General features: G+C 48.1%; 1 protein-coding gene across 28 annotated transcripts in view; it reads left to right on the plus strand.

Annotated features, from left to right (window-relative positions):
• Positions 1-12142, plus strand: part of DLG1 (discs large MAGUK scaffold protein 1) — a 2685689-nt gene that overhangs the window by 2624796 nt on the left and 48751 nt on the right. For all 28 annotated transcript variants that reach the window (XM_069618589.1, XM_069618591.1, XM_069618601.1 and 25 more), the window contains one exon: positions 7191-7282. In XM_069618589.1, coding sequence (XP_069474690.1) covers positions 7191-7282 — 92 coding nt within the window. The remainder of the gene's footprint in view (positions 1-7190; positions 7283-12142) is intronic.

The raw sequence follows: 12142 nt of genomic DNA on the forward strand, positions 1-12142 counted from the left end.
ACCCTCTCTCCACCCCAATAGGCTTGGACAGGGGACCCTCCTCATCAAGGCGCACTCTAACTGTGGTGTCTTTGTGAATTTCTACCAGCATTGCTAAAATCCCCTCTGGGATACCCCACCCTCTTAGCTTCTGCCAGAGTCGACTTCTGTCTACTAGATCGAAAGCTTTCGAAAAATCAACCCAGGCCCTATAAAGTTGTTCTCCTTTTAGACTTGTGTATTCACTCATGATGTTAATCGCCAGACCGTTAAGAGCCGTAGAAAGTCCCCTCCTAAACCCGGTCTGGTACTTGGAGAGAATCTGGGCTTCCCTCACCCAGTTCATAGGAACCGACCGATCGCCCCCTTTGAACAAGGGAATAATTATTGCTGATTTCCATGATGATGGAATCTTTTTGCTCTCTAACATTTCACTAAACAACCAATACAGCAATTTTGCCCAGAGAGTGGGGTTATTTTTCAGAACCTGGTATGTTTAACCCTTGGGACCAGCGGCTTTGGAACCTGAACTGCTCTTAATAAAGTCTGCTAGGGTTTGTTTGTAAGTGGGAGGTGCCAGGCTGTATCCATATCAGTAAAAAAGGGTGTTTTTAGCGGATTTTTAAAAGCCTCAGTCAAATAATCCTTCCACCCTCTTTTCGATACTAGATTACACTGTGAATTTCCTAAATTGCCCTCCAATTGATGTATGACCGACCAGAATTCTCTGGAATATTTATTACCGATCATCTTCAGCATTTGTTCACCATCTTGTTGGAGGCGAAACATCTTTCTATCTACTGACCAGTGCTTATAATTCTGCCTTAGGGCCCTCAATTCTCTTCTATAATCTTCTCTGCGTAGGTCCTGCTTTTTTAAATGCTTTATTTTCTGATTCAGCTGGTTTTTCCTCACCATCGTTACTTCATCAAATGAGTGACGACAGATTTGCTTCCCCGCCTCGCCCCCTTGCTTGGAGGACAGGTTGACCAGATGCATTTTTATAAATCCTTCTGGTTGGCATTCAGAGTACTGGATTCTCTCAGGCACCTTCAAGAGACACCCGTTCAGAGCCACCCCCTCCTGCTTGTATTTGGCCAACCGTACTCTTCCTTTCCTATTTGTGATGATTTGACTCAGTCTATCCTGCTCCCCAAAAGCACGATCTGCAAAAGTCAACTCCAGTCGAGAATGGTCACTCCCTCCTCCATGAACAATCTGCAACGAAACATTAAATAAGAACAGATCTGCTGACATAAAAATATAATCGAGAGTGGAGCCCTGTTGCCTGGTAAAATTTTCTGGAATGTCCCCCAGCAACTTCCCATTCGTCATTTCCAAACCCCATTCCAAAAGAAACTCTACCCAAGCTCTACCCTTTTCTGACACACTATGTAGTTTATGTTTGGTTATCTCTTTCAGCAGAGGGGCACATTGAAGTTCAAGTCTCCTCCCACTATTATTTGTGCTCCTTCAAACTTTAGCTAAGTCTTTTCAAGTGCCATTGACAGTTCTAGAAAATCCTGCAGAGAGAGGCAGGCGGGGTTCCAATATATGTTAACAAAAATCCCCTCTAAATGTGGTCTCTGGTGTTTTATAGTGGCTTTACAATTTTGGATTCCTGCTTTGTTTGAAAGCATTATAGTGTCTACAATTATGGTGTTTTTAAAGGCAATGAGAAGACCCCCTGAGGGCCTGCCCTTGACCTTTTGGAGTGCGGATTGGGTGTAAATTGTATATCCTTCTACGATAATTGGGTTGACCAACCATGTTTCTTGGAACATCAATATGTCGCCTTTTCGGAACAGATGATCTTTCATTTTTTTTTTTTTAAAGGTGAATGTATTCGAACCCCCCGTGTTACAACATATTACATTCAGCCCTCTTAGACCCCAGCCCCAGTTTTAGAAGGACCTGTGTCAAAATTTCCGGCAACAAAGATAGTGTTTTCTTGAGTGATCTCTTCACTATTCTCTATCTTGCCTTGGGATTTTATTGGGGGACCGGCCAGACCCTGTATCTTCCCTTGCTCTTGATTGCCACTTCGAGGATGATTGAGTTGGCTGAACTGATTCTATTGGTTCTGATTGACTAAAAGCCCTTCTTCCTTCAATTCTCTTGCTTCCAAGATTGCATCATATCCTTCCCGTGAAGTAAGCCCCATAACTACCACATATGTATTATTGCGGTCTGGCAACCGTACAGAGTCTATATCTTTAGAATTCAGCAAATATAGTTTTGGTAGTTTATTCATGATTGATAAGATCTCTCCTCTACAGAGGGACTTTATTTTCTTTTTGTTCGATATTAAATAAAGCCAAATTGTTGGCATTGCAAATGGTAGAGTCGCCACCTTATTGTTTTCTGGTTGCAGCCAAGTGAGATGGAGCTGATTGAGTTAAGGCAGGCATACACAGAGAGTCATCGATTTTCGTTGATTTCCCTTCTCCATTATATTTCGCATCCAACATGCGGCACTTGCCTTGCCCCAGTCTTGTTTCTTTGAGTCCATCCTTTATATTGTATCTTTTAGGACAATTTTTCAACAATAATGACACAATTTTTAATGTTATCTCTGTGCTAGTATTTGCTATTTCCGTCGCACTAGAACCGCCTCTCTCTGATTGACGTGTGTTTTTCAAGAGGATCGGGGCTATTGGTAGCTCCCTCTTGTCCTCAGATCGACCACTCTTACTACTCTGAGTTCTCTGTTCATTCTTTGTCGTATTTGTCTCATTTTCCTTACAGCTCTTTACTTGCTCTTTGGCTAGCTTGCTCTCCGTGTCTCGCCATTCTGTTTGAAGACCGATACTCACATTGACTATTATAGCTCCTTCTTGCTGTTTATCACCCTGCTCCGAATTCTTGCTTTTTCCATTTTCCTTAAGTTCGAAGCTGTTTTTTTTTTTTTTACAGTTCCTTCTCTAGTATTCCTCCCTGGAGCAGTATCAAGATTTGGAGCGTCTTCTCCATCTGTGATATCTGTAAGTGGAGCCTTTTTATAGGTTTTTCATGAAGGCACTTGTCTCCCACTTTTTTTAATTTTTTTTATATTTTTGTTTCTTTGACTTCTTTCCCTCTTCATAGGGTGACTGGCAATCTTTAATCCTCATCCTCCTTCGTGTTTCTCTCTTCCTCATTCGTCTTTTGCCTTTGGACAGGCGATGACCCAATCCTTGAGTAGAATGTCCAGATAAATCCGGATCTTGCTGTAAAGGTTCTCGTTCTCTCTGGTTCTGGGGTAGCGCTTCTTCCTGGATGACATCCACTACATTGGCCATTCTTCTAAATTCTTCCAAGACTGATTCCGACATTGGGTGTCGTCGAAGATCGAATTTGGCTCTTCCACTCTATTTCCTTCTACTCCTTCCATTCCCCCCCTTTCTCACCATTTTTTGTTGCGTTAAAATATCCTTGATAAGTATAACGCTAGAATCTTCTTTCTTTTTTGTGGTCAGAAAGAGTTGAACTGCGGATAGATCTAGACCCTGTTTGGTGGCCTCCAATCTCAAATCTTCCAGGCAAGGTGCCAATGATGAATTTACGGCGTTTCTACACCCCACTATAGACGAATCCAAGGATGCTATTTCTTTTGTCAATTCGAGTAGAACCCCGGCCTGCAATTACACCTCGGTTCTTAATAGTTGAAACACCGACACCAATGAGTTTAAAACGAAGTTGAGAGCTGAAAGTGTTTTCATTTATTTGTGGGTCAGACTAACCTCGTGTGGACTTTTGAGGCGGGATGGCTTCTATTTCTCTCTCCTCCGCTCCAGCAGATGCCGGGACGCTGATATTCAATCCTATTCTTATGTTTGAGATATCTGATCTTTCTCCCACCCCTAAGATTTCATTTAGGTGAGAGAGATCTTGTTATACCTCATTTTCACCTACTTCTCGGCTTTGCGCAGCCTCAAAATACATAATAATGAGCAAAGCTTCCTCGTCATTGGCACTCCAGAGTACTCTTTTTCCCGAATTGATCTTCGATGTTCCTTTTGGATTTTTTTTTGTTATGACTGTATATTCCTGTCCCCTTTTCCATGCATGGGTTCATGGACTGTGACCCCTAGGTGTTTGTGGTATTGATTCTACATGCACTTGAGCTTTTATGTAGTGACTACGGGTCTGATTTGCCCTATCATCTCCCTCCAAAGATGTAAGTAAACGGACTTCTGGTCCAGTAGCCTTTGATCTTGCAGTGGTATCCCCCTTTCTGGAGATCTATCCTCCTCTTGTGCCAGAGTACTCCGCAACTTCATCTTTAGTTTGGGTGAGTTTCAAATTAAATAAAGAATGAATGTGATCCGAATGGCTTTAAGTTATAGAGCTTTGCTGAATGCGTATTCTGAATTGGAACAAATCACTCCCCTCAAAACCTCTCTCCAAGTATCAAATATTTAGCAATTTAGTGCGAGGAGGAGGCTGCTTCAATTCTTAAAACCGGATCTTGCTGGTGAAAAAATGCTGCCAGAGTTCCAAGCAGTACGAACTCCTTCCCCCACAGTTTGGATCAGATGCGGAAAACGTTTGGATGTGGGTATCGCACAACTGTAACTATGTCAGGAGCGTTGTAATTCCTTCTAAAGCGGCCTAACCGCTGCGTCCTTTTTAATTTAGACGTTTTGGTTTGGTTTGTGTATTATGAAATGGGATCAAAGGGGAATAAACCCCTGCAGTCTCCCACTTTTTAAATTTACCAAAAGGTGTTTTGCTAACTGTTTTTTTTCGCTAACCAATGTCGGAGAAGTGTAGTACTTCCCGTGAATGCCTCTTCAGCTAGTGAAAGGCCTCGGTCGCCTCCTCCTCCCAACTCAAGTTATATTCAAGCTTTACAACATAAGAACAGGGGAGACCAGCAATAGGATTAAATTAAATAAATTGTGGGCCGTCAAATAATACCTGACCCCTGTCCTGATTACACTGCGATTACACTGAGCGCTTCCTCTAGCAGCCACTTAAGTCGTTCGGTTACAGTTCTGATTCACACTGTTATTACACAGTGAGAAGTTCTCTCACCAGGGACACTCCCTCTGGCAGCAGCTTATGTCGCTAGTTTGCAGCGCTGCTTACCCTCCGCGTGGAACTTGGAGCCTCGTCGCCGCCTGCTACCAAGACCAATATGGGCGGTATCCAACAGCTCCGTGGTGCCCACGGTACTCGGCGGTACTCTGGCCTCAGGTGTTACGCGAAGCCGGCTCTCGTCCACCGCACTTTCTTACCCGGCCTACAGACCACAGCTATAGCAGCTACAGTGAAGCGGACAGAGTTCCAACACTTCCTCCTTCTAGTTAGAGGAAAGGACCACAAAGGCACGTCAAGCAGCACTGAGAGTGAACATACACACAGCCACTTCTGACGCACAAGCATGCCATCGACCGAAAAGCTGCTCTTGAATACTGGGCTTACTCTAGCTATTGAGTGTGCAGGGGACGGGAGTTCACCCACTGTGGGAACTTTTATCTTTTTACTTTGCATATTTTGACGATCCATGTGCCAGGACTGTTCTATTATCCCTGCACATTAAGACTTAAACCTTTCACCTATAGACCTATACTTTCCACAAACACTGAGTTTATCCACCATAAAGGTTTGTGGTACACACCATCCGCTTTTCTTCTAAGCTGCTCCGCACAGAAAAGCCTTTGTGGCCCTCATAAAGAAACCCTTGATGGATGTTCGCAGTCCACCCAGTTTGGAGTGATCGTCAATCCTATCTTCAGAGGAAATATATTATAGAAATCAGGCTTTGATTCAACCCAATGGTCATCTAGCGCTCCCATGTGGGTGTCCATCTAAACAGAAGCACATAATCATTGTTAACTGAGTAACATTAGGATTTAGAAAAACAATATTACCATATGCGTTGTTCCTCCTTGACCTCTCTGCAGCTACAGAGTGGAGGAATCTATTCCACTGGCTAGCAATGGCTACAATGGTTTCTTCACCTATAAAAAATATTCTACAAATACACTTTCTGCTTGAGATCTAGTAAAGTACCACAATGCACTACATTTGTCCCTTTTGGAAGAGCAGATCGGGCCCCTTCATTTCCAAATGAAAGGCGTTGGGCAAGAGTTGGACTTCTGGAAATCAAAACGAGCTCAAACCCACCCCAGATAAAATGGAGAGCTAATAAGCAGACCCAACCCCTATTTATTGGAACCCATTTGTCAGGCCTTACAGTGTGGTGCAGCCCACTGTAAATGACTTTAGCCAAGCAATTGATAATATCCCTTGTGGATCCCCAGCAGACTTCTGGATTAAGTCAAACTAGCGGTACCACGCAGCGTTGCACGTGTCTCTAGCTGACATGCACATGGGGGTCTGCTATAGCCTTGTGTATGTTTTATTGTGTCCTAACTTCCTATTTTTGGAAATCGCTAAATCAGCAATCTCCAGAAATCTACTATACTGATAGCACAGGGCCGGGGGCCGGACCCCGCTCCACCCCTGTGCAGGGTGAATCGGTGGGGTTGGGCAAATTACACTATCGCAGTACACCCCAGAGAGGTATGCCGACCTTGTGTTCTAACTTCCAATTATTGGAAAAGTCTAAAAAATCATCAATCTCCCATTGCCTATCCTGTAGGAACATGGCCAGGTCAATGCCATGTGCAGGGCGAATGGGTGGGGTTGGTCAGATTTTGCTATCACCAGTACAGCCCAGACTAGTATGTCGACCTCGGGTCAAAGTTTTAGCCCACCAACTGTTTTGGGGCTGGAGCCAACAATCACAAAATAGGCAATCTCCCGAAATCACCTATACTGATAGCACAGGGTCAGACCCCGCCCTGTGCAGGGCGAATGGGTGGGGTTGGTCAAACTTCCCTATCACTATTTATTTATGGGTTTATCATTCACAAACCCCCTTCATCCAAAGTCTCAGGCCAAATCTGGTTTTCAGGGCAACCAAAGAATATCCTATATCTGGTGTAACCCATTCAGCCTTTATAGGGGCTAGTGTTTTGACTAGCAATAGAAGGCTCTACATTTATGTAAGTATTTGGAGCAGTTAAGGCTGCATTATTGCACTTTAGTGTGGACCACTGCACTGTGTGTGTCCTTGGGTACTGCTGCTTTCTTTACAGCATGTTTGGGCATTCGCGTCTCATTTGTGGGGCTTCATATTTGTAAGGCTTAAGAATCTGTGTTGAACAAACTTAGCGTAATTTCTTAATTGTAATGCCTACTATGTCTCTTTACAACAGGGAGATGAATAAGCGTCTGACTGAAGACCAGGCCCGAAAAACATTTGACCGAGCGATGAAACTGGAACAAGAATTTACAGAGCATTTTACAGGTTTGTATAGTTTTATCTTTCAAGAATCTTTTCAGAAAGTTTTGTATGTGCCAAAAATGTGATGTTTGGCCATCTTTCCTTCCTAAAACTGGTATAGAATTCCACCTTATTCAGAAAATGTGCCCTCCAGGTGTCTTTCCACCTCCTGATCCTTATATTTGAGTCCTCTGCAAGATTTGCTTCGTGTGAACTAGGGAGAATATTTAGTTAAGGGGTCTGCAACCTGATGTTTTGGGCTATAACTTCCATTATTGCTAACCATAGACTGTTGGCTTTGGCTGATGGGATGTATAGTCCAAAACATCTAGAGTTCCAAATGTTGCAGACCCCCGGTTTAGTTCATGTATATGTGTGATGCACAGAGGAACGGATCTGTAGCCCCTGACCACACCATGTCTTACGTCTTCCAGGTGCTCTGAGAAGGAGATGCCAAATAACACTGTAGATGGCTATATTTGCCCTGTCACTGAATAAAAATCCTGACCCAAGAGACTCTCACCTCAGATTCTGCTATTGTGAAAGGAGGTTCTTGAAAACTGAGTTCTGATTTTAATTGTTAGTGTAGATTTTGGCAATCATTTGTTGTTTCATTGGTGCTATGCCACCTTTCAAACAAATGCTAACTGCCCTGCTTGTCCCCAGTTGGTCCTTGAAACTAAGAGGGGTTTTTCCTTAAAAGTATTGCCATGCTGTGCCTTTTTGTCATAGCTGAGGAAACAATTTCCCCGGTAAGATGTGCAAAGCCACCCTCTTCTGATTTACTTTAATTTGGGTTTCTTCTTTGCATATCGTATCCGCCTCTTCTCTAGGCAAGACCTGTTTGAGTATAACCCTTTTGTTGGTGAAGGTACAGCCTTTGGTATTAAGTGTTAGAAAGTTAACCATGTTCCTGTATGACTAACCACACTTGTTCTACACCCCATTGAGAGGCATCCATCTCGACCACCACTCTTCCACCAATGAATTAGAATAGGATTCCTCAGAAAGGTAGCCTGGTAGAGCAATGGTATGTAGTACTCAGCTGTCTCAGCAAAGAGATGGCTCCATATGTATAAAGCTTCATATCTTGCTGAGCAAAATATGACTCAAGTCACCTGCTCTTCTCTGAACGTGCCCAGCTCCTTCCCTTTACCATGCAGATGAATATGATCAACACCAACAGACAGATTAAGTAAAGGTGTATTCGAGGGGATTGGGTCCTCCGACGTATTCCATATCTATGACAGTAATCACCACAGCTGTGCTGCTTCGGAAACTTTTTCGGCGTCTGCGTCCTGCGTCGATGACGTCGATGCGCCGCCGTCGAGGACCTCCTCCGACGTCCGACGTCATCCGATGTGATAAGTAGGACGCACGACGCCAGTAGCCTCAGTTCCGTTTTTTCCGCGAACGTGTTGCTTCGTGTTTCTCGGTTCTAGCCTCGACTCTTTGGAGTTCTGTTCTTTCTGGTTCTTCGAGCCTGTTCGTTTGTGAATATTCCTTCGCAGCGATGTCTTCCACTTCGTCTTCAACCCCGCGTCCGGGCTTCAAGAAGTGCGGGGTGTGTGGGTCCAAGATGTCGGTGACTGACTCGCACGACGCCTGCCTCTGGTGCCTCGGGGAGGCCCACGACACGGATGACTGTGTCGACTGCCTGTCGCTCACTTCCAAGGCCTTACGCGAACGTAAGAAGAAATTGTCGGTAGGTCGGGTGTCCAAGCCCCGGAAGTCGAAGTCGGCGGGGCTTTCGACGGATGATTCGAGGGGTGACTCTCCGCGTCATCGTCGGAGGTCTCGTCGGTCTTCTTCTAGGAGTCGGTCTCGCCACTCCTCTGCCTCTTCGAGGCGTTCTCGGAAGCGCCGTCACCGGTCGCCTTCCAGGTCCTCTTCCGAGGACTCTGCCCGGCACGTCGGTTATCCCACCAGCCGTGCGACGCCGGAGGAATGGGCTTCCTTCGGGAAGAAAATGTTGGCGATTCTTGAGTCGCAGGGTACTCAACCGTCCGCGCCCCCGAGTGGGGTCGGCCGTGTGAGGTCGAGAGACGCCGCTCGCAAGAGTGGTCGGCACGAGTCACGGGAGAGGTCCCGTTCGGACAAGGAGGCTCGTTCTCGCCGTACCCGTTCCAGGTCCCGGTCCTCGACGCGATCGAGACCGTGTGCACCTGTGATGTCTTCGAGGAAGACATCGACGTCTGAGGCGTCGAGGGCGTCGACAGGCTTTCTCGAGGCTCCGGCTCCGAGGAAGTCGTCGAAGCCGTCGACGTTCAGGTCGTCGAGGGACACGCTCGGGGCTCCGGCTTCGAGGGCTGTGTCGACGCCGCCGATATTGGAGGCGCTGCATCTGACGTCGACGCCGATTTCCTCGACGTCGACGCCGATCCTCTCGGCGCCGTTGCCGGTTTTCTCGACGGCGGCGCCGATTCGCTCGACGCCATCGACGCCTTTCGTGTCGGAGGTGCCCCGTGTCTCGGGTGTACCCCCTAGGAAGGCTCTGGCTAAGAGCAGGCACTCTCAGGTGCCTTTCCACCTCTTGGATTATATTTCGGAGGCGGATGAGGATTCGGTTGGCCTGGTTCCTGATCAGGTGCCGGATGACATTGTCTCGGGCCATAGTCAATTTGACGATTTGAGGCAGTCGCTGCATGATGCTAGTGGTCTGGACACCTCTCCGGAGGTGGAATTTGGTCGGCCTGAGCCTGGCTCCCATGCCGATTCCTCATACCGGCGCCTTATGGCTAGGGTGTCTGAGTATCTGGGATGGTCTGCTCCCCCAGGGGAGTTTGTGCAGGATGATCTGACGGACATCCTTGATGTTGGTCCCCCATCTGACCCGGTTCTGCCATTCCATATGGCTTTACAGCGTAGGGTGGCGGCGGCTTGGACTGCTCCGGAGAGTCTCCCGGCAGTGGGCAGATCCTTGTCGCGGAAATACCGTCCAGCCAGTGGCGACCCCTGCTACTTGACCAGGCACCCCACTCCGGAAAGTTTGGTGGTGCAGGCGGCCACGGCCCCGGCAAAGCAGGCGTCGTACCCTACCATCCCTCCTGATAGGGACGACAAACGTTTTGATGGCTGGGCGAAGAAGGTGTTTTCTTCTGGTGGTATGGCGCTTCAGGCGGCCAACTCCATTTGTGCCTTGTCACGTTTCACGCACACTCTGTGGAACTGTGTTGCGTTAGCGGCTGAACATATTCCCGAAGGGGACGAACGGGTTGGTTTCCTTGCTTTGGTCCAGGATGGTAAGGATGCCATGTGTGAGTCCGTTCAGTCGGGTTTGGACTTAGCTGAATGCGTCAGTAGGTCCATGGCGGCGAGCACCGTGATACGCAGGTTTGCGTGGTTGCGGAAGTCGGGGTTTGCTCCTGATGTGCAGTCCCGGCTCCTCAACATGCCCTTTGATGGTGAACATCTTTTTGGCAGCAAGGCTGACGAGAGCCTTGAGAGGTTGCAGACCTCAAAAGCTGCAGCGAAGTCGTTGGGCGCTGCAGTTCGCCAACCTCCGCCTTTTCGTCCTAGGGGACAGCAGTGGAGGGGTGGCTCCTTTCGCTATTACTCGTCCTTTGGTAGAGCGAGAGGAGCTGGCAGTCAAAGGGGCCAACGCAGGGGTACCAGAGGTGGACGACAGGGTACCCGTGGTGCCAAGGCCGCTCGGGCAGTTGCCTCTTTGCCCTCAGGTAACGCCGCAGCCGCTCCTACTCAGTCATGAGGCCTTGTCCCATGGTTCGCCGGTTGGGGGAAGGCTGGCGCAGCATCTTGTAGAGTGGCGTGCCATTACTTCGGATGTGTGGGTTCTGGAGATCATAACCCACGGCTACTGTCTTCCCTTTCGGCACAGGCCTCGCGACAATCCACCGGGGAACCTCTCTTTGAAGTGTCCGGATCCGCTCCTTGCGCAGGAAATTCAAGCCCTGCTGGAGAAAGGCGCCATAGAACTGGTGCCTGTAGCGGAGAGGAACAAGGGATGGTATTCCCCTTATTTTTTGATTTCCAAGAAAGACGGGGGATTGAGACCCATCATGGACTTGCGCGGTTTGAACAAACTCCTCAGGAAGGACAAGTTCAAGATGGTTACTCTCTCTCTCAAGTCCTCCAGGCCCTTCAGCTTCAGGACTGGTTGGTGTCACTCGACCTCAAGGATGCTTACTTCCATGTGCCGATCCATCCCAAGCACAAGAAGTACCTGAGGTTCGCGGTTGGCGACTCGCACTTTCAGTTTCGGGTCCTGCCGTTCGGTTTGACCTCCGCCCCGAGGGTTTTCACCAAGCTCATGGTGGTGGTGGCAGCGCATCTCAGGCAAGGGGGGATTCACGTCTACCCCTACCTGGACGATTGGTTGATCAGGGGGAGCTCTCCCGAGCAGGTCCTGGATCATCTGTCCGTCGCCTGCCACTCCCTTCACAGGCTGGGCTTCTCCCTCAATTTAAAGAAGTCCCATTTGACGCCAACGCAGAGGCTCCAGTACATCGGAGCAGTGCTCGACACTTCCCTGGGGCAGTGTTTTCCTCCCCAGGTGAGGGCTCTTCACATTCAGCAGATGGTGCGCAAGTTTCAGCATGCCCAGACGCTCCCAGCGTTCGAGTTCTTGAGGTTGCTCGGCCTCATGGCATCCTGCATTCTTCTGGTGCCAGAGGCTCGCCTGCGAATGAGATCTTTGCAGTGGGCGCTCAAGATGCAATGGTCGCAGTCCTCCGGCAGGATGTCGGACCCGATTCAGGTGCCGCCCTCGGTCGCCCGGGACCTTCTGTGGTGGGCCGTCGAAGGCAACTTGATGAAGGGGGCTCCGTTTTGGCTTCCCTGGCCGGAGGTGACGATCGTGTCGGATGCATCCCTCACGGGATGGGGAGCTCATGCCAACGGGCTGACAGTCAGCGGTCGTTGGTC

Source organism: Ambystoma mexicanum, chromosome 10, assembly GCF_040938575.1.
Source record: "Ambystoma mexicanum isolate Mex_15411 chromosome 10, UKY_AmexF1_1, whole genome shotgun sequence".
NCBI lineage: Eukaryota > Metazoa > Chordata > Amphibia > Caudata > Ambystomatidae > Ambystoma > Ambystoma mexicanum.